The 24,300-nt window shown below is 38.2% G+C and overlaps 1 protein-coding gene across 12 annotated transcripts in view; it reads left to right on the plus strand.

Annotated features, from left to right (window-relative positions):
* Positions 1-24,300, plus strand: part of LOC116852694 (rho guanine nucleotide exchange factor 17) — a 105,718-nt gene that overhangs the window by 50,774 nt on the left and 30,644 nt on the right. For all 12 annotated transcript variants that reach the window (XM_032833284.1, XM_032833285.1, XM_032833283.1 and 9 more), the window contains one exon: positions 17,721-17,798. In XM_032833284.1, the coding sequence (XP_032689175.1) occupies positions 17,721-17,798 (78 nt within the window). The remainder of the gene's footprint in view (positions 1-17,720; positions 17,799-24,300) is intronic.

A 24,300-nucleotide genomic window follows, 5' to 3' on the forward strand; every position in this document is an offset into this window, starting at 1 on the left:
CCCCCGCTCCCGTCGAGCATTAATGATCATTATGACGCATAAACGAAAGTTTGAAGTCCATTACGGCGGTTTTATCGGGAGAAAGGGACGTTGCCTCGTCGTGATAATTACAAATTGCGTCACCGCGAAAGCGTACCCCAGCGAATAGTTTGACAGCGTAACGCTATTCTGACGCAACAGCACACGTGATAATAATAAATATTCAAACATTCAAATATTCAAAGTAATTCCACTCGGGGAATCTCAGAATTATTATTTGCAGTTTCGCAAAAATAATTCCGCGCGTAGAATCATGAAGGCGAGAGGATTGTTTCGCGTTTCCTTGACTCCGTGCCAATAAACAGAGGTAAAACTGAAATTCTCGCGTCGCATGTATTTGTATGTATTCGATGGTCGCTTTATTCAATTTTCACATGGATCGGCATGCCCCTCGGCGCTATCCGGGGTCATTTAATATTGAAACGGCAGCGCGCCGAGAGAGCATGCGAGCGGTATGCCCGACGACGTATCCGGCGCGCGTTCTCCAAGTGGCAAGTTTCCCTGAACATGATGGAGCGGCGTGCGTGTGGACCGGGAGTACAAATTCTCGACTTTATCGACAGCATTATCGGACGAAGTTTAGAGAGAGAGAGAGAGAGAGAGAGAGAGAGAGAGAGAGAGAGAGAGAAACTACGCAGACTCGGCGGCGGAGATTCGAGAAAGCGCGGCGACGGCGGCAGCGGCCGGCGAGAGATACACAGACGGTGTAGAATAATGAAAGGCCCGTCGACCGGCCATAAACTTTCGAACAATAGCGTAATCGTGGTTCCATTGACTGTTAAGAGGTGCGGACGCGTCTAGGCACGTAGGTGGTATCGGTAGGTACCGGCGACTTTTATTACTCGCCGCTCGTATCAGTCTCGGGAGACCGTAAAGGAACCTTGCGCGCGAGATATTAAATACCAGCTACGCCCGATACCGTTGCAGCGATCTTAGGCAGCTTCAAAAGCTTTTTTCATGTTGGAAGGATATAAAAATGCTATGCAGATTCTACTTGGTATTTTTATATCCCCTTCTCTCTCTCTCTCTCCTTATCTCCTTTTTCTCTACCTGATTCAAAAGTAAAAGTAATAAAAATAAATCGCCAATAATGCAAAAAAAGTCAAGTTTCTTAAGATTATTTAAACAAAGTCATCGAATTTTTTTAAGTGTAAAATGATAAAATGAAATTTATTTATTAAAAAATAAATGTTTTAAAGGTCAAGTAAAAGTAAAATGCTGAAATTAGGTTAAACAATTTTCTTCATTGTGAACCAAACAATAAATTATTTGGACTTAACAATAAAATCACTTGAAAAGCCAAACAATCGTAAAAAAGTAATTTAAAAAATCTTAAATATATTTTAGAAATTCGCCTATATTTTAGAATTTCGACGGTACAACTTCTCAGGCAACTAATTGTGACTGACTGTAAACATTATAGGAGCAACTTTCTCATATATATTAATGTCTGACAAATCACGACCTTGTTAACTGTATATTTTGTTTTGTAATAACTAAAATACGAACATGTAGCGACATAACCATCTTACCTTACCGGGTTTACTTTCCCAATAGTGCAGAGTAAAAGAAGGTCACGTATAAAATATGTAACCTGATTAGTAATTCCAGAGTTTCCAGAGAAGTTTCCACACCTCTTTTATCGACCTTTAATTATAGGTCAACTTTACCTCGTAAAGTTTGCCATATGCTCTATTTCAATCATTTTAAAAATGAAAATTGCATTTATTATTAAAAACAATATATCATACACTTGCAAGAAATTTTATTTTAGTTAGTAACACACCTCTTAATTTTATTCAGTCACGATAAAAATTTACTTTGCTATTACAAAATCAGTTTATTCTATTTCTTAATTGCAATATTATGCCGATTTTAATAAAACTCAAGGAAAAGTATTTATGTTTCAAAAGGACTATTTTGTGATTTTATATTAAATATTCTTTTCAAAATAAATACTAACTAAGAAAAGCATATGAACGACATCCCTGGAGCCGTATAATTCTCTACGCGCGTATCGCAGAATTTGACTTCGATCGATTTTTCGAAGTGCACGTGCAAGAAAGATGGTCGTAAATCAACGGCCGCGGCGCTTTCGCAACCTCTCTCGCGACATTTCGATCGGATCGAAGAACGATCGTGAAACAGTGGGCACGATGCATTTATATACGCGACCGCGTGGTACACCAGGATGTTGCCGGATAATCTATGAATAAACCGACGAGTGCAGCGCGCGAGCGCGAGCGAAGTAGTTGCAGCATTCGCCGCGGCGCGTTACCGGGAAATATTTAAATATTTAACTTACACAAGACGTGTATAAACCACTTGGCCGGCAGACGCATGCGGTTTCGCAAGCACGGCACTCGCCGGCCGCTGCGCGATATTTAATTCGATCGGATCGAATCGCGCACGAAGCATCCCGGATATACTGAGGGGAGAATTTCCTAAAAGTACCAAAATTTGATAGTTTTTGCTAAATTATTCAGTCCAACAATACAGGCCGAATATAAAGTGACAATTAGACAATAACTTAGTTATATAAAGTAAATATATAATCTTTAGAATCAAGATTTAGTTGCTTGAACTATACATTTAAGTCATCAAATTAGATTCTGAAAGTTAAGACCACTAAAGTTTACGCCCGAGTTGAAAATTATTTTAGTTAATTTTTTTATTTTATTCAAAAAATCGTACCGTTTAAACTACTTTAAGATATCAGTATTTTTTCAATTTTTATTTTAATCTATGTTCGAAATAAAAGTGATCGCAAACAATATGATATTGATTCAGAATCTCGAATAAAAGTTATTTCATTTTGAAGTGAAAATCTAGCAAATATCCATGCTTTAAAAAAAGCATGATTATAGAATATGGATATCTTTTGAGGCAACTCAAAAAAAATTTTTATTTTCGAGTTACTACTATGAGTGCGTTAAATAAACATACCAGGGTTGTAAGCCCTGACATGTGACAAAATGACATTTGATCTTGTTTTTAGGAGTGTATTCTTTTTGTTGATATTACTCGATCAGTTTTCTGTCAAAATTTCTGTCACGCACATAAGTTGAAAAATAGTTTCTCTCCTCTTAACTTTGATTTGATATGATAACACCAAATGACATTTTAATGTCACATTAGATAGCAACATCCTATGTTTCCATAACAGCACGGTTTAAAATACTTTATATCTTTTACATCGACACTTTTTATAACTTCGTATATGAAATTCGTGAGTTATCTCTGGCGTAAAATGGCCGTTGACCAGCATTATTCGCGCAAATATTAAGTGTAACCGCGAATGAACCGTTCACGCGCGGAATTCGCACGACGGATAACTTGTTATTGTATCGCGCATTGCGACGGGCTGACAAACCTGTTAAGTCGGCGTACGAAAAGCATGAGCGAACATCCTGACGTCCGTCGCAGGTCCCGGCGCAGACTAAACAAGCGTCGTCGAAATAAATATGGGCCGCGGGATGTTGCAAAAATGCACCTCGCAAAGAATAATTCAGAGGATGCGCATGCCGAGCCGCAAGTGTGTACGCATTCCGAGCGAAGAAAAATCGTTTCACGCGTCGCGATGACACTCACGTTGACGTCGGCTCTTTAATGTGAGCCCCGCCGTCGCGATATTCTCATGATCCTCTATTCCTTCTTATAGTTCTTCTCGTACTTTTATAATATATATTTTTACAATAATGCCAATTTCTTCTCGTACTTTTATAATATATATTTTTACAATAATGCCAATTTCTTCTCGTACTTTTATAATATATATTTTTACAATAATGCCAATTTCTTTAGATCGAGTCCATAGATTTTTATATTGACTATTTGTTTTGTGTTTATCGTGTTATTTTAAATATATTGCCTATATTTGAAAAAAAATATATTTGAATAAATGAAAAAAAAGATTAATCTATATTGGAAATAAAAGTGATCGCAAACAATATGATATTGATTCAGAACCTGAAACAAGTTATTCCATTTTGAAGTGTAAACCTAGCAAATATCCATGCTTCAAAAGCATGATTATGGATTATGGATATCTTTTGAAGCTTAAAAAAATTCTTTATTTTCGAGTTATTACCATGAGTTAAATAAACATATCAAGGTTGTGAGCCGGAAATGATAAAAATGATATTTGATCATGTTTTTAGGAGTGTATTCTTTTTGTTGATATTACTCGATCAGTTTTCTGTCACGCACACAAGTTGAAAGATAGTTTCTCTCCTCTTAACTTTGATTTGATATGATGACACCAAATGACATTTTAATGTCACATTAAGTAGCAACATCCTATGTTTCCATAACAGCACGGTTTAAAGTACTCCCAAATAATGGGATGATGTCTAATGACATATTAATGACATGTTATTTGACGTCATCTCTCACTACTTGGAAATACTTTAAACCGTGCTGTTATGGAAACATAAGATATAAGTTGCTATCTTTAGCAAAGGCAAAAATAATGAAAAAATAATTACAAAAATCTCAATTTCTCTATGCTCTTTAAGTATTCAAAATGATATAAAATTTTATTGCAATTCAGAGATAAAAGTGTAAAAGCCAGAAATAATAAAAGGTAAATAAATTATAAAAATATGATGTAAAAATATTACAGTAAAAATATATTATTTAAATATATCAGCATATTTTTAATCAGCGACTTTTGCGAGGCAATATATTCTTGAATTAATTACACGTTGAATGGAAAACATGTTTTTGTTATTAATATTTCGTGTCATCATTTTATTGCTACTTTTATTACGACTTATGAGAGAAATGCGCGATTTTATCTGTTTGGAACAACTACTTGGCTCTGTCGTAAGAACGATGACAGTTCGTAGTGATCCAAGTTAATCGAAAATCACGATCGCGCGTTGCTCTTTCTTTTCGAGCCGACAACTCGCGATTGAATCGGAGCGATTTCCCGCGAATATGCACACACCGCTGACGGAAATTGGTTGCTCTTTATCGCTTTAAGAAGGACGCGGTCTTAATAGACGTCTGTTTATTAGGATGTATTCGAGCTGGCCGCTTCGCCGGGCTTATCGATCTCCCTCGCTCGTCAGCTGGTAAACACGCGCGCTCGCGACCAACGTGTAAAACTGCGATGCCAGCCGGTCATTGTTCTCGCGGTTCAGCTCGGCTTGCATAAATCGTGCGTTCAACTTCTTTAACGGAATCCTTACGCGGACGAGTTTATTCGGGCGTGAATCCAGCCGTTGCCGGTGCGTTGCGATGCGCTCGCGAGCGCGCCTCCGCGAACGATTTTATAGGCGCGAGCGCCGTGCGCGCGCGGCTATGAATTAGATCTGTTATTTGAAAGAACAAAATGTACGGTTACGCGCGAGCAACTTAAGAGCCTCCAGTCCTGGCCGAACGTCGTCGTAAAATCGGAACGTCTGCCGGCAAGACTTAAATTTAAATGCGACCGACGATCGTCCGCGACGTTAAGCTGCCCGTTAAATTAAGCTTTAATTTCAAGCGCGCTATAAACCGCGCGCGCCTTCCAACTATTCGCGATGTTTAATTCTATTTATACTGACTCCTCCACGCGATCCTCTTTCATCCTTCTCCATTTACGGAATTTTCAATCCTGCCACACTGTTCATCCGAATTCACAGAGATGACGAATAAGTTAGGAGGATATGTAAAATAATTGTTTTTTTTTTTTCATGGAAAATATATAGAGGTATATTTGCAAAAGTTCTCAAGCTTCATTGCAAAACGACACGTTTGCCTTTTTAACACACTGCACTGGCAGTTTAAATTAAGACACTTATCTGTGTTCTAACCGCTTAATCTGACCTCAAATGTCGTCTCTCCGATATTAAAAGACGATATTTGAGGTCAGGTTAAACACAATTCGCTTTCATAACTCACAGTGCTCATAAAGCACATTTGCTCTGAAAATTTAACATAGAAGAGACTGAGGCTAGATACCTTATATTTAAGTTTCCAAGTTCAACTGCTCAGACAATCAATTATTATGACCGACCTTAGAAACATGATCGAGGTAGCCTCCTTCTATGTGATAATATCCGCCACGATCGTGTTAACCATATATTTTGTTTCCTAATAGTCTAATTACAAACACGCATCAACATGTCTATCTTGCCTTGGCATCTGATTCAGTTACTCAGTAGCGCAAAATATAAAGATCACATGTAAAATATGTATCCTAATTAGTGTAATTTCAGGACCTTCGCGAAAGATCTCCACTCCTGCCGACACTTAGTTATGTGCTTTTCCTTGTCCTCCCATATGCTTTCAACCATTATATGAATGAAAATTGCTTTTATTATTTAAAACAGTATATCACACTCGTAAAAAACTTTATTCTAACTAGTAATGCGTCACTTAATTTTATTCACTCATGATGGAGAAGATTAATACAAGTTTTCGAGAGAAATTTTACTTTGCTACTACTAAATCAGTATATTCTATTTTTCAATTGTAATATTATTCCGATTATAGTAAAACTTAGGGAAAAGATATCTGTGTTCAGAAAGGGTCATTTCCGATTTTGTTTGTCCCTGTCAAGATAAATACTAAAAAAGCACCATACCTCTGGGCTATGTAGACTCCTACAATAATTAAACAAAAATTAAACATTTAATTTGGACACTATTTTGTCGTGCCCTCACTTTTAACAGATCTAACACATTTAATCTCAAATGTTGGCTCTTATTATTGAAGATCTGAAGTTAGATTAAACTATTAGGATACACATACGTGTGTTAATTTAAACTATTAATACAGTATCTTAGAAGTAGGGATGTGTTTACATGTTGTTTTAACACACTTCAATGTATTATTTTGATTATGTAGGAAGTAGAAGATATTTCTTCGAATTCAATACAATTAATTTAGGCGCCATTTTGTCGTGCCCCATATTTAATAGGCCTGACGTATTTAATGTTGTCGAATGTTGAAGATATGTTGTCTTTCAATGTTGAAGATATTTGAGATTAGATTAAGCGGTTAAAATACGCACACGTGTGTTAACTTAAATTGTCATTATAGTATGTTAAAAAAGAAGACGTGTTAACGTGTTGTTTTAATATATTTCATTGTGCCACTACGTTTTGCAGTGTTCTCAGAAACTTTTAGGACGCGCAGAGTATTTCTTCAGAACTTTCGCATAGAATTCAATTCGCTCTCGTAACTCGCAGAACTCACGGAGCTCATTCGCCCTGAGAACTCGACAAACAAACAACGGGACAAACATTGCACGATCAATGTAGGCACGATTTTGTCGCGACTTTCGCTCAAAGCTCATATTAGGGACCTGTTGCTGAGCTCGAGCGAGACTCGAAAGGGTCAACCCGGCGGTAGAACGCAAGGTCGCGACGAGGCCTCGTCTTCTCGTAGGACAAGGTCGCACGAGGGGTAGGTTGACGGCGAGGGCGGCGGTGGTGGCGGCAGCATCGGCGTCGGCGGCGTCAGGACACACAGCGGCAGGGCGCGTGTAATCCACGTGAAAAGTACGCGCCGGCGTCCTGACGCCCAGCTTCCGTCCTCTCCGCCGCCGTTATTCTCTTGGGCATCGATCAGCTTCCTGGTAGCTGTGCGACGGATCGCCAGTTTCAGGCGTATCGTCGCGTCTAGCTGTTGCTCGGCGGAAAAGCTACGCTCGACGGACAGCTCGGTGAGCTCGCTCCGTCGCAATTCCAGCACTGTCTCCTCGTCATCTCCTCGTGTGTGCTCCGCAGTGCCGCAATTCGTGTGCGCGCAAAGTATCGCCCGCGATCTCCTCCGGGAAGCCGAGGATACCTCTGCTCCTCTTCTCTCGATCCGCCGATCTCGCGACAGCAAGAACAATAACGGTCTGTGCGGTGTGAAGCTGCAACAGTAGGTAGCTGGGATTGAGGCAGGTAGCTCGTCGCGCGGGTGTTCTCCCTCGCGATCCCTGGCACGTCGTGCCAGGGTGGTATTCCCCGTCGCTCTGCGAGACGCGAGCTGCCGGCTCGAGTGGGTTCAGATCAATCGCGCTGAATTAATCACAGATAAACAATGAACGAATGAAGTAGGTAGCGGTGCGAGACGTGCCGATGACAGCTCGGGTCAGGCTAGGCTGTGTTGTGGTCGCACGACTCACTCGAGTTTCGTGTGTATTCGGGAGAGTGAACGTACCTCTCGGTGGAGAAGTCAGGAGAGCACGAAGGGTGCTCGCACACTGCAAGCAACTCGAGTCGTGCGACAGATGTGTCGCGCGTAAAGGCTCGTCTGCAATACGCGGAGCAAAGTCTAGAGTAAGTTGGATTGAATAATTCAAATTACACCGGAAGTGCTCCTCTTATTCAAATAGGAGTATCTTTATTTCTCATTCCACTCAACTTGCGCCAAGCTGACTCCGCGTATTGTAGACGAGCCTTAAATTTCGCCGCGACGTGCTCCGCTGAAGCGATTTATTTCGCGCGCGCGTTTCGAGCAGCGGCACAAGATTGTAGGTAGACAGCATTTGGCTCGAATTCATCGTACTTCGGACGTAGCCGAACGTCATCAACGGGTCCAGGTGAAAAGATGTCGCGAGTTCACTCGCGTCGAAGTGACGAAATCACCTCAAAACGAATCCTGTATCCTTTGATGCAGCTTGATACGATATCACGCGCGGCACCAGAGCGCAACGGAGCGATCTCATTTGAAATTGAGCGATCTTTTTCTCTCGCAATACACACGCGTGTTCAGTTTTTCTTCTCTTCTTCCTTTTCATAAATAAGAGTACTCCGAATGCATGGTGTGTATCGCGAGCGACGGTAATAAAGAGGGCAACTTCGCCGAAAGGAAAAATAAAGTAGACCTTGTTTGTGTTAGGATCTGTTGTGAAACGCGCGAACACAGAAGTGGCGGCTACCACGCTCGGATATCGATTCCTCGATCGACGGTTGATCGCCTTGCGTTATATCACTCCCCGATTTGCTTGTGCGGCGTTATATCATCTCGTGCCATCCGTTTGTTTCGATAGCCGCGTGGCTGAAATAAGCGAAACGCGGACGCCGCTTGTGTATATATGGGAGAGAAGCGGTTTTCAAACAAGGTCTAGGTGCCGTTCCGCTCCGATTCGCGCTTCTTTTCCCTCCGACGGGAATTGAAGAGTCAGCGGCCGGCCGCAATTACGGACGCGTCGCGACGCCTCCGTCGGGTGTAACAGGTTGTAATTTTATTCGTGCCTCGTTGACGGGCGAGCTCGTTGAAGGTGTTGTTTACGCGGCACTCGGTGGCGACAATGAGGCGTTGTAAATAAGAGCCACCTGTAAGTACTACGCGGGCGGAGTTTTTAACTCGTTTTGACGAGAGAGCTTCGGGCCGTCAACGAGCCGTTCCGTTCCTCTCGGGTGACCTCAACTCGTTCCTTTATTAGGATCCCGTGGTAATCCTCCAATGGGTTTCTTCCCTCACGGAAAATTTGACACTCGCTCACTTTTATAAGTTCATAAGAACGGAATATCTGTTTAGCTGAATTGCAAGTTAAAAGCCTCTTAAAGTATTTTATTTTATTCTACATTCTATTCGAACTCACTGAATTTATTTCGCCATATACATTATTGTGTGTTTTGACGTTTCCTTGGTGGAAATTTAATGCAGTTTTCGAGCAGTACTGGACAGCTGTGTTAACTTCTGTCTGTAAATGAAGAATAAAATTACTTGAGATGCCAGTCACAAAATATAATACTTCTCCTGCAGTTACTACAAAATACATATAATACTTCTCCTGCAGTTACGTACAAAAGATGCTCAAAAGCTGAACTTGTTTACTGAATAAAAAAGAACAAGAAATGGGCAAAAACTATTTAATTAATAAATAATCAAGTCTGCTACATTAAATAAGCAAGCTTGCTTTAGCAGTATTTCATTCTTTGTGCTTCACTTTTTAATTTAATAAAATAAATTTAATGCTATATAATGCTAATAAAAGTCGCAGGAAATCTTTAATGCGTAATATGTATTTTCATATTCGACTTAACATCTTTCACCAAATAATCATCAAATAATATATCCTTTTATCCATTCTTGCATTATTTCATCAAATTCTGAGTCTGAGTTATCATGACAATTTTTTGTTATTATTATTATTTATATTTTATATCATATATATTTATTATTATTATTAAAATAGTTTAATGTGTTCTTATCGCAATGAAATTCTGTATTATTAACACTTATTTTATATTTGTATCTTTCTCACTTTTTTTTCTAACCTTGATTGTGTCATCTCTGTCACGGGGCTTGATTTAATTAAATGCCCCATCTTTCCAAATTTCTTTCTTCTTGCTTTATGCTTTTCTATACGTTCACTCATTGTTCACGCAATTTTCAGTTCCTTTTTAATAATACAAATTAATGTTTTGAATTTATTCACGACAGATTTATATGTTATAATTATACTATTAGAGACTACTAATAGATAAATATATAAATGTACCATTAGATAGATCTATACATTATAACTCTTATACATTATAATACATGCACATTATAAAACTGAATCAATATTATTGCTTTGGAAAGAATTAGTCCACACATTACACAGAAAACTGCTTCAGCCGCTGAATGCATCTCTATCAAGTTCTTGTCCAATTCCTACGCAATATTTTCACTATTATATTAATGAGAGTGCATCAGTAAAACTGAGAAAACTGCGGGAATGTCCACGCCAACTGCATATGTTTTTACCAAGACTCTGATTTACCTGTACTTTTATGGCCAAGTATCGAATCAAAAATATCTCGACTTGTCATACGCTTTTACGAGAACGCTTTGGTACTCGTCGTAATGGGCTCGATCAAAGAATCACGTCGAAAACGCGTTCAAATGTCAAGAGCTTCTCTCTCGACACGTTCCAGTATCAGGAAACATGCGTTTCCTCTTCTCGATGTCGAGGAGAGCCATCTCTTCCTGACCTTGTCTCGTCGCATCTATTCGGAAGTTCCCGAGTACGACGCGCCGTCGCGACGAGATTCGTCGCACTTTCTATGTGGGTCTATGTGTCGCACGCGGCTCGTAAAGAAGTCAGTACTGCGGTGAATTAGTTTTCCGCGTAATAGCTAGTGCGACAAGGCGAGTGGAAGTCCAGCGACGTGAACTTATCCCGTTGAACAATAACTACCGACGACGTTGCGCTTAATTGGTACCGATTAGAAAGTAAAAGTTTCCGCATTGCGGTTTCAGTTTTCATAACTGGCAATTGTTGCGGAAAACTCCGGACAAATAGACCTCGAAACGTACGTTTTGTCCCGCGCCAACGTTTATTCGTCTGTCGTATGCACACGCAGTTAAACTAAGCGCTCGTGTAATGGAGTATTAGCTTACATAATGGAAATACAGTTATGACAGAAATGAAGTCAACTGTGTCGGACTGTCGCGAATGCGATCGGCCGGATAATCGAGCGTGATAATCGGTTTTTTCTTCCGTGGAATGGCCAGTGACACGTATCGCCGCAAAATAAATCGTATTGACGATAACGGCAGGGAAGCGACACGACGGAGTCAATTACGGGAGACGTAAGGAGAGGAATTTGACGCGCAATACGGAGAAAAAGAGTCCGATCGAATTCACGTGACGAAGGACGAGCCATTTTCGTCGAGGGAAACTCAATTTTTGCTTCTCGTGAATAATTCGGTTCTGAGAGCCGGAAATTCTGTTACCTTCAACGTTAAATTTCCTTCAACGAAAACGCGTTCAGTTCATTTACAGCTGGGCTAATTCACTGAACTTTTATTTCCGCGGATGTAAAGCGAAGAAGAACAAGTCCAAGTAACACGTGAAGCTTTTTAAAACTTCAGCTGCGATAACGTTGTTCTAGCTTAAGCCTAGAGATGAAAATGATCCCAAGACACGTAAAGCTTAAACCTAGAAAAGGAAACGACCCCAATACACGTGAAGCTTTAAAAAGCTTCAGCTACGGTAACGTTGTTGTAGATTAAACCTAGAGATGAAAATGATCCAAAGTCTGACGATAACTTACTCAGTAAATTACGATAAATTACTCAGTAGTTCAGAGAGCTGGTAAAATAATAATTAAAAAAAAAATTATATGAAAATAAAAAGTTTTTAGTATAAAGCTAAAAGCAGCATTTAGTCTTTTAAATGAGTGACACTTTATTTAATTCATATTTCCCATAAAATTTTTTGATTGTATAGTAACATGCTTTATATGTATAGGATATAGTAATTAGAAAACTAGTTACACAGAGAAACCAGAAAAACTTAAACAATTTTTAAAGTCTCAATTTATATTTTTCATACCATTTTACAGGCTTACAGCATTTTTATTTATTTTGACTTTTGATGAAATAAAATTCATTCATTTTGACTTTTCTTTGTTGCTTTTACAACCACCAGTTAAAATATCTGTAGCTGAATTTTGATTTCTGTTATTGCTGTCACAGCAACTTCACACCAATATTAATGCAGCCTAAAATAGCTGAGAGTTTTGATTTTTCTGATAGCTATCATACAGCGATTTCGCATTTAATACAAAATGTTAAAACAGCTAAAATAGCTATGGCCGCACTTTGACTTTTTAATTAACTGTCACAGCGTTTTTGCAGTTAAAAATCCAGCAAATAACATTTGCTGCCTGCAATTAAAACTGGCAAGACGTTATAGCTACATTTTTACAACGGACATAGTCAGACTTTGATTTTTTGGGGAGTATTCCGAGAAATTTCGGCCGGAAGCGCGTCAACAACTTCCCCGTCGCAAGCTCTTGACTTTAACTGTGCACTCTCACCTTTCTAATCTCAACTCATCAACGATACAGCGCGCCAGCTCCGCGAGATTATGAAACTCCCGGCAACTAAGGCCACTTAGGCGCAAGGATAAACGCGAAGCGTTTGTGATATAACTCCGCGGCTAATTAGACGGCGGCTTGCGTAATTAAGCGCTCGCCCAGTGGATTGTCATTATGCTCGCACAACGTGACCAAAGGATGGGCGCGGACCGATCGACCGATCTCGCTCGCTCGCTCGCTCACGCGCGCGCGCGCGCGATCGATTCCGTAATCGGGTGCGACTCGATGGAAAGGCCGGAGGAGCGCGAAAAAGACAGAGCGCCGCGGGATGAGCTTTGCAAGCTCCACACACGCCGCGGGGGCCTTTAGTCACGGCGCTAAATATAACGGGCGGTCGGTTCGTAAGCGGTCGGCGCGCTCGATGCCGTTGCTGCCGAGAGGCGCGAGAGAGGAGCCTCCTCCGCAACGTGCGAACCGTGCCGTGAGCTTTTATTAAAGAGGCGCTGTCCGAGTAGGCGTACCGACGACACGTCGACCGACGACACACGGCTTTTTTCCCCACCGACGGCACACGTGCGTCGGTTTCACGTGCGAGTGCGCCACACCAGCGTCCGCCTTTTTCTATTTGTCTCGAGAGCCGGAACTTACGTAACTGCCAATGCCGATCACTCGCGACACGATCAATGTCGGTCGGTAACGATTCGTAACGGACGCCTCGTTCTCCTCCCGTGTCCCTCATGCGTTGATCCCTCGTCGATAAGCCATCGGCTGACGTGAAGAAATTCGCCCGGGAATTATCCGCCTCTCGATATTCGTGGGAAATGGTGGAGCGAAATAGGGAATTCAAAAGCGAGCTTTCAGAGCGAGCTTTCAAAGCCGGCAGCTCGTGGCAATGCAGATTCTTAGTGAGGGCGCGTCCCTCTCGCAATTTTCTCGTTGGTTCCTTGAAAGCTTGTGCCGCTGATAATTTCGCGGAATTTACTTATCTTAGGGATCTCATGTTGCGAATAAGGAAATAGGGAGACGCAGTGGGATTTTCGATAGTAATGGCTCTCATGGTAATCGATAGAGCGAAATAGAGTTCCTGATATCGTATACTTACATTGAGAGAAATTATCCGATAAGAAATTAACAAGCGAAGACTTGTGATTAAAATCCGATCAGATGTCGATCAATTCTTATATCCGATCATCCAACGAGAAATATTGGTTTTTAATTATTTCATCAGTTTATTTGGTGAATGCCATTGTGGCCGAAAGTACCTGATTAAATTTCATCAGATATCCTGATCAAGTACAAAAACTTATCGGAAATATCCGTTTGCTTTTATCGAATAATTTCTCTCAAAGTGACTTTGAAGTCATGTAGTTCATTTTCATCGGTTTTCTAACAGAGTACAGTGTACTTACAAGTGAACCTACCCAAAAAGGTACACTCCGATTTCTTTCTAATTTGACACAAATGTAGAAAAATATTTAGGTTATATTTTTTTCATTTTGGCCCACTTTGAGTTTCACGGGCAGTTTATAGCTTTTTAGTGTTCTCACTCCTATCATCAACGAGTACAACAAAAATGCATAAGAAATAAAATTGAATACAAGATATAGTTAAATAATTTTAATAAAATCGGCATAGGTAAGACACGAACTATTCTAAATTTCTCTAGCCGAGATTTCAACCAAAATATTTTAAATCTGTGCTAAATGGTTCGAATCTCGGCCAAACCGCGCAAGAAAAATCCGGCAATTTTAATTAAAATTTTAACAAAATCGGCATAGCTGAAACACGAATTATTCTAAATTTCTATAGCCGAGATTCCAACCAAAATCTTTCAAATCTGTACTAAATTAGTCAAAAATGATTCTAATTTCGGCCAAACCGAGGAATTATTTGTATAAATAATTTTTTTCAACTTTTTACATGTTTTGTTTAAACATTTTATTATTTATACAAATAATTTTACACATTTGACTTTATATTTATAATCAATAAACCAAAAGCGCCTATATCTTGTGTCCAATCTTATTTCTTATGCATTTTTGTTGCATTTATTTTATTTTGAGAAAATAAAAAATTAGAAAAATTAATTTTTACCTTATATATATCAAGTATTTTATTTTTAAATGTCCTATGTATATGAAAAATTTTTTAATCATAAGAAATTAATTTGAACAGTAGAGAGTTAATAATTGTTACTTGAAACTTCTCTCAAGTAATGCTCAGATTTGAGTTCAGAGTCAGATGAAAGTTTACTAGTTGAATAGCGATTACAGATATAATGTCACATATTATATAATTAAATTTAAAAATTTGGATCTAATTCTGAAGAAAAATCTGAATCTCACGTGAGACAAGTTTCAAGTGACAATTATCAATACTAAAAATTCAGATCTCGCATAAAACAAGTTCCAAGTGACGACTATTAACGAGCCTAAGTCGCTGAAATATCACTCTATATGATATTACATATTATACGATATTAGGTGCTTCTATTGTTATTCAATAGTGCTTCGCGGTTTCTTTTTTCGTTCTCAACTTCAGTTCCTCAAAATGTACGAGTTGTGAGTTCCCTGAATTTCGTCGAAGATTATATTATATAATTGTTATTTTTCCAATGCAGTTTGCGTGGAAGCGAGAAGCGCTGTAACGCAGCCGACTTGAAGTTTGTGGGAAGTGCCCAAGAATAAAACCGCTCGAGGGGCAGACTTTCGGCACGGGAAAGTCCGTGCAGTTCTTCCCGTCCGTTTCGCCGTTTCCGCCGCGCGGAACGGGAGATGGGAAAATCGCGAGACGCGTGAGTTTCGCGAAAACTCGTTGCACTGGTCAGAACGTCGCGTTTGCCTTCGGTTCCGTGCGCGTTCGACTTCGCGAGATCGTCAAAAGGACCGAGAAAAACGCGCGCCGTCATCCGCGGAATCGCTGGAACTGCTATGCGAGTGGAGGCTGTCCACGTAGTTGAAAGCTCAGCAAAGGTGGCCTACGAGGATGACAATGAACGCTGATCGCAAGCTCATCAGTCAGCCGTCGGTGGACAGCGAGAATAATGAGCGCGTCACTTCCGAACGCGTGGGTAGTTCTCGTTTTTGATGTTTATATAGAGTATAGGCAGAGCTAATTTTGCATGCGAAAAACATTCCGGACGTTCTGAGTAAACGTTGAGTAAGCCCCACTGAAACGTACTATATCGCAAAAGTATTTCTAGGATTTCTAGCATTGGTGCTGAATTTAAGTCAGATAGGTCAGTTTCTCTCTTTCTCTCTCTCTCTCTCTCTCTCTCTCTCTCTCTCTCTCTCTCTCTCTCTCTCTCTTTCCTTTTTTTGTTTCTCTTTAGTTGACTTCAAAAACAAGAAGGTTCTCAGTTTGCCTTGTGTGTAGATTTGTTTGCCTATATGTTCCCTCATAACCCGAGAACCGTTGGAAATATTGAGATGAAATTTTTTGTAGCTTGTTTTTCGATTTGCAAACATGAAATCGGAGCGATGTTACTCCAGGACATCGTTGTGGCGTAGTTGTTAAAAGAAATGACATATATTGCAGGCATATTTACTACTAAAGAGCGTACTACGAAAAGACTACGATCTAATATTGATTTCTCTAACCTTTAGTTTCTTTTCCTTTGCAATTCTACATCGAAAAGTTTATTATCTTACGCTTTCATTGTTTTCATAGCTTGTTCAGTATGTTATCTACGTGGTTCTTAGATTAATGGCATTATTCGAGTAACCTGTGGAAATTGGGTAATTTTATTATATTTTCTTGAAGATTTGAGAACATCTAGATATAAGACAAAACTTACATTTTTAATCAACTTCAAAAAAGTTCCTTTAACCAACTTCTAAAACAAACTTTTAATGAATAATTAAAAAATATAAAATAAAGAACAAAAATAAACTGCCTTCAAAAACCTCAAACTCCAAAAAGTAAGAATTAATCTTCACTCAATATTTCTATGTATTTATACTCTAATATTCTAATCGTATTAGAAATCGATACAAAAAAGACAAATTGGCTAAGTAACTAACTATATAAGGGTAAGAAAATAAATAATGAAAAGAAATATAATTATTGACTCAATTAGTCAGATTTTCACGCCGAATACTGAGAGTAGAAATATTGAGTTAAAATTATTTTATGCTTTCTAGAGCTTTTAAGACTTTGTAAGACAATTGATCTCTTTATTTTTTACATTCTCCTCTTAATTACTCTTTACTTTTAATTACTCTTAACAGAAAGCAAACACACTTTGGTGCAAATACATATCTTTATTCGTCTACTTTCAATGCACAATTTTTTTATTACTTCACCTACATAAAGGTATGATGATAAGCGCCCGGAGAATATCCGAATGAGTTGAGAAAACGGTGAAAGCAATGCGGGAAAGAGGAAAACATGCGGAGGTACGGCTGAGAGGAAGAGATCTATCTATCGTCGAGAAAGATCGTAAGGATAATATGAGAGATGCAATGGCGGAAGTTCCTGGGAAGATCCCGAGCTGATACGTAGCCTAGTCCATTAGACTGCATATTAGTCGAGGATTAAAGCACTACGCCTTTAATCGGCATCTCCGACGCCGACGCCGGCGTGCATCTCGACGACGGCGTATTGTGCCCATTATCCTTCCGCGATTGCATCCGCGATGCGCACCTGGGGGCAACACCTTACGGCTCGTCGTCCACGTTGCGTAACGACTATAATCAAGCTCGTCGCGTTGTACGCACGTGAAGCATTGCACGTGCACGCCTTTCGTGAGCGTACACGTGCAATCTTCATCACGGGACGAGCGATAATCGACTGACAACTGGCTTTGGTCTCTTCTCTCTCTCTCTTTCTCTCTCTCTTGTTCTCTCTTTCGCTGATCCTGTTCCTCCCGTCGGATGTATCTGTCTCTTGAGCGTCGTTTAACAAATGCTCACAGCTATTGTCTTTTCTGCTTTGCAGGACACGAGGACGCACGTGGTTGTGGAGCTTTATGACACGGAACGCTCTTATGTGGAGGCGCTACAAATACTAGTCAATGTGAGTACACGAGAATCGAATTTTTCAAAGAGATAGGTTAAAGTACATAGAAAAAAAAACCGTTGGCTCACACATACTAGATTTAATGTCGAATCCAACTGGCATAACTAGATATAGGGTGTTCCGCATAAGATGTACCAAAAGAAAAATATAAATAGAACAGATAAAAGTGAAACATATGGTCGAAGTCATTTTTCGAACAACCATGTAAAATTTCGAGTTATTAAATAAAATAGATGAGCTAATCAGAGCGCGCAACACGGCCGGCGAAGAAATGGCCGATTACTCACGCGCCTATCTCTTAGGTCCAAAGGGGAGACTACGTTTTAAATTTGCGTGATAGGCTCGCAAGCAAGCGGCCATTTTTTCGCCGACCACGTTGCGCGCTCTGATTAATATCTCGAAATTTTTCGTGGTTGTTCGAAAAATGACTTTGACCATATGTTTCACTTTTATATGTTCTACTTATATTTTTCTTTTCGTACGTTTTATGCGGGACATTCTGTATATGTGGACCAACTATATTGTTCTTTTCATGTACTAATGACCGGACATATACCCATTTCTAAACATTCTTATTATTTTGGACTTTAATAAATATGAATATTTTTTTTCTAAAATAAAAAATATAAAAAGTACACATACATATTACAAGGTATCTCATTTTAAATGCATCTAATATCTCTTCTCTAATTCATCATAGACAAAAATTTTCTAGACAAAAATTGCATGGTTTGGAGGGGGACACAAAATAATGAAGTCAGTTTGATCTTGCGTAACAGTATTCGTTTATGACGAGTTATAGGAGAGATATTAAAATATATTATTTAAAATAGAACACCCTGTATATGAAATATACACACATACTGAAAAAAGAAATACTTGAAAATTTATTTATGGAACACAAAATTTGTTTCTGTAAAATAAAGTTTATTTGTGTAAAAAGTTTATTCATTTCTGTGAATAAACTTTATTTCTCGCAAATAAATTGTTGAGTAATTTTTCTCAGTGTATATTCTAAGTTGAATGTTTAAATATTTGTATTTAATGACTAAAATATTAAGAGTATCCATGTGTCCGGAAATTGATACTCTTTTATCTTTTACTTTGTATTTTTATTATATTTGACGTATTACAAAATGTGGATTGTTTTCACGCGTTCGCTTTCTTTCGTAAGATTTCAATTCAAATCTAGGGAACACACAGCTTCCTTCTGAGCTCGAATCTCAAAACTCGAGCTTGAAGAAGCTCGATTAGGAAGAATGTCAGCGATAGAGGAGAGATCTCAAATATCAAAACGTTATTCAATTTTCCTCCAAAAGCGATATTTCGACGCGAAACAACTTCAAGAAAGTGGGATCGATCGCGAACCTTCCGCGTTGCACTGCAACGTCGTAAGGAATGGCGTTGCACTGATGCATGTCGGAACTGCGATTCGTCCTTGCATCTTGTAAACAAACACCCCCGCCCGTTTATTCGCTCCGATCGAACAACAGTTCTGCTCGAGCGAGCTACTCCGCAAACTGTTGCTCGTTATATTCGAGCACGTCGTCTCTACATTCCGTTGTGTTCATAAAATCTCCATTCCCTGCATCTCTCTCTCTCTCTTTCTCTCTCTCTCTCTCTCTTTCTCTCTCTCTCTCTTTCTCTCTCTCTCCCCCCCCCTCTCTCTCTCTCTTACTCTCTCACTCTCATTCTCACTCTCGCTCTCACGTAATCACTTCACTCGTTAAATACCGAAAATAGGTGAATACCGATCCGTGCTCGAATAGCTGCGAAAATTCCTTTACTCCCGCGCCTGTACATAATCGTGATAATGAATAAATGGTAATCTATGAATAATTAAAATCTCGGTTAATGAAGCAAATGATAAAAAAAGCACGGAGTATAATTGTAAATACGTATTATTAACGTTATATAATTTAATCAACGTAAAAAATCCGGTTAAAGAACTTTCAACACGTTATGAAATTGAAAAATTAATTGTTCTTTTGTTATCACACAATCAAGCAGCGCTGTTGTTACATTTTCAAATGCTTCTTTTGAAAGCGTTTCACGGGTATTTGCGACGAAAGGCACACGCTCGATTGAGGAGATTTATTCGCGATATCTTAAGGCGATGCTATATTTGAAAACTTTATCGTCTGAAAATACTGACTTTTTCCTATAAGCTTTACGTCGTATAAATCGCGCAGAATTACAAATATTTTTACACAATGAAAGTACGTGTAAAAATAAATTGAAACATTGCTCAATATGTGATGTAAATAATAAAATGTTAAAAATTGTCATCTCGATTGAACTGTTAGTCAACGTAAATATTTCTTTGATGCAAGAATTCTACAGTTTGTTGTATATAGAGAACGTGTGTTTGCTTCACTCGAGAAAATTTCAAAGAACATTACTGTTACTTACTTTTACACATGAATTTAGAGAAGCTTGAAGATATTCGAAAGTTTGCAGAAAGATATCTACGCATGGTTAGATTTTTCATTAAATTTCCGCTGAATATAGTACAACAAAGCAGCATACACACATTTTTACTGATAGAAAATATATCTAAGGAATAGTATAAATATTTATTTGGTAGGTATTAAAAAACAGAATATTTACTTGTACTAATATAAAATATTTTTTTTTTAAATAAGAAAATATATATGTCCTTAAAATATTAAGAAAATCTTAATTTTGTTCATTAATTTCAAAAAGTAACTATTAAAAATAAATATTAAATAAATATAAAGTAAATATTAAATTATTCTATTTAGATAAAAGGATTTAGATTTAAATAAATATGCTGTTAGTACCCACCAAATAAATTAACTTTCAAGTTTTTTTTCTTTCAATCTATATAATATCTACATGCATAAAATATGCAAAAAGTGAACCAACTTCACTGTGATTGGTCCACTAAAGGTCGACCTGTTTAGTCGATAATCTGATACAGACTTTAAGGGGATGATGAAAACTTTACCGAATGACATTTTTCTGCAAAATTTACTTTCGTATTGGTTGTACAGAATTATAAATGCTTTTATGCAAATTTATTTTCGTATTGGTTGTACAGAATTATAAATGCTTTTATGCAAATTTATTTTCGTATTGGTTGTACAGAATTATAAATGCTTTTATGCAATGAAAGTACATGCAAAAATAAATAACATTGCTCAATGTGTGACGAAAACAAAACAAATATTTTAAATATATAAAAATCTTAAACTGTCAGTTAGCGTATAATATTTGCCTAATCCAAAAGTTCCACAGCTTGTACTATATCGAAAGTGCAGATGCTTCAAATAGAAAAATTTTACGAAAGATATTGCAATACCTTTGCATCTGAATTCAGAAGCTTAAAAATATCAAAAAAAATTGCAGAATGATTTCTACACATGCGTGGTTAGATTTTTCGCTGAATATGAAAACAAAGCAATACATATTTATACATATTTATACATATATATACATATTTATACATATATATATATATATATATACATATATATATATACATATTTATACATATTTATACATATTTATATATATTTATACATATACTATATATAGTATATACATATTTATGTAAGTTCTGCACGGAAAAAAAGATTTTGTTGAATTAACCAAATATTTGGTCGAATAACGACCCAGAAATTCTGTTTAAATTAACAAGAGTTTTGGCAGACTAACCAAACATGTCTGGTTATTTAACTAAACATGTTTGGTTAAATAACCTGACATGTTTGGTTAGTCTGCCAAAAATCTTGTTAACTTAAACAGAATTCGGGTTACTTCAATCGGAATTTCTGGATCGTTCATATTTGGTTAATTTAACCAAATCTTTTTTCCCGTGTGTATAAGAAATACGAGAAAGATAGCGTGATTGTGTCAATGACGATCGTCTCTGCGCTAATGACATTGTTCGAGTTCGTCATCAATTTCAGCATCTCCTTAAATAAATGAAAGCGCGCTTTGTAAATGAACGAGATCCACGAATTCTGAGGAACGCGTCTGTTGGAGAGGGCGTTAAGGTGGCCTGTTGGATATGCAACGCTCGATTTTATGCACGGCCATCCCCAAAGGTCACATTGTGCAATTTAATTTCCGCAGTGCCTCACGCGCGTTTACGCCTTTCACCGAGCATTTTGTTAAACGGCACAATGCTTCTAATATTTGCCGAAGGATGTTCCGCGAAGTTGATTACTCGGCGATGCGCATGGCGACTTTGTAAATACGCCAGTCAAGGCGCGTCGTGTCGCTATCGCGAAGCGATAATAAAATTATTCGTCTAAATCCGATTCCCCTAACGGGTACTTCCTACTTCGTAGGAATTTTCCAGTCCGCGCTCTTTGTGTATGCCCATTTTAATCTTAACTTTATTAAAAGTTAAAAATACTTCCGCATAAAATCTCATGGCTCTGAGAATTCTTCCAAATATTGTAATTTGCAGCTTGCATCGAGACGCGTAGAGAAGACGGTAGGTGGAAACGTAAAATAGAATACTTTCTATTTTGTGTTTCCACCTACCGTCTTCTCCACGCGTCTCGATGTAAATTGCAAATTATGCTATTATTAATATGATTTCTACTGAATCTCGTGAAAGCGATCTTTTCTAATTTAAACAATTTTTTATTTGTGATCGTGTGGGTTTACCCATCACTTGTTTTTACGTTTATATTTGTGTTCAGATTTATATCAATCCATAAGATTATAAATATTTATTATTTATTACTTGTTGTAATAAATATAAATATATATGTAATATTAACTCATTAAGTAATATGAATTTACGTTTAATCAAATGTGTATCATATACATAGTAGAGTTAATTAAACTTACTTTAAAATTAATTTACGTTTAAATTTTCACCAGAAACGGGCATTTTATGCTTCTATCTCGCGTAATGTTCTCTATACATCTCTCGGTAATTAGCGAAATAAAATGGAAGACAAATACATACTCTAGAATCAGTTGTGGTCGGAAGTGCCGGCCGAGTACTCGACACGTGTGCGACGGGACGACACGCGGGTCACATTAACGTGCAACGTGCTCGTTTAATATTGCGCAGACTGCAGTTGGCGCTTTGATAAAAGCACGCTTTGATAATAGTGCTGTTAAAGTCAAACTCGGATATTTCTATACGCGTGTAACCAAACTCGCGGCGATTACTCGGGCATTACTGTGTGTCTGTGTGTTCGCGGATATTGTCCGAGTAACTAAATAAAGTAAATAATTACGAATATGCAATACACTCGTTATTTATTATTATTAAAACAATAATGTAAAAAAGTTTAATTATTTCAAAAAAGATGATAAAAAGACTGCACGGAAAAACGAGTTTGATCGAATTAATCAGATGTCTGGTGAAATATGAACGAACCAGAAATTGCGGTTGGAATTATTAGAATCCTGTTCAACCAGAACCTGCAACTTTCAGATTAAGAAAATTTCTGGTCAAACAGAACTTGCAACTGTTCAAATTAACCAGAAGTCTTGTACGTGTGTTAACTTGTGAAGCATAGATATTTATATAATATGCTAGAATCTTATTATATTCAATTATATGCTAAGGAGGCGCAAAGCCCTTAAATTAATATATTGGTGTATTATAAAGCATTTAGTGTCATTTATATTAAAAAAGAAAATGTAGGGATTTTTACTTTTGTAAGCAGTTACGGAGAACACAGCAATTATTCGTTCTTTGCTATCACGGGAAAAATCAGTAAGCAGGTAATACCTAAAATTAACTACATATCCGGCTGGTCGAAATTATTAACAGTTATTTGACAAAAGAGCATTAGCTATGCGACAGATCTTAGTCTAAAATAATTGCGCGAGCCACGCGTGTCGCGCTAATTGCATCGTCGTTTGTTTCGCAGTGCAAAGTGGAATCAAGCAATTACAGTAAGGCGCGTAATAATAAGGTGACCAGATTTTTCATCCTTTATCCCGAATATTTCAAGTGCTATTCGGAACACCGATTTGTCATCATTTTCAATGATTGTTATATAATTTTCGGAGCTTTTTATCCCCTCCCCTTTTCCCGCTTCACACATTTATGAAGTGTCCTGAATTCAAGGCTGGGAAATCTGGTTACCTTACATATACCGCGAGGAGAAACAAGAAGATTATTTACAAATGACGTCTTCACGATACGCCCCGGATGTGTGATCGCACATCGCTATTCTCGATACTCCCGATACTTATTTCCGCGCGGGATTTACTTTCGACAGGTTAAAGACACGTAAAATGCGGAGCGATATCGATCGATGTGTCCACGACGGTTGCTCGATGCAGAAAGATCGAGAATCAAGATGGTTGCGCGATTATTGAATCGCGCTGAAAATATACGGTAATTTATAAACGACGCCGCGGCCGAAAAGAACGCGCTCTACGAGATACTTCTCTCTCCGTATCTCTTTTCCTAACAAGCTAACATAACCTCCCGAATATTCCGCATCTCTCTCTCTCTCTCTCTCTCTCTCTCTCTCTCTCTCTCTCTCTCTCT

Source organism: Odontomachus brunneus, unplaced genomic scaffold, assembly GCF_010583005.1.
Source record: "Odontomachus brunneus isolate Ranch 3 - 2012 unplaced genomic scaffold, Obru_v1 Obru_scaffold_249, whole genome shotgun sequence".
NCBI classification, from domain to species: domain Eukaryota; kingdom Metazoa; phylum Arthropoda; class Insecta; order Hymenoptera; family Formicidae; genus Odontomachus; species Odontomachus brunneus.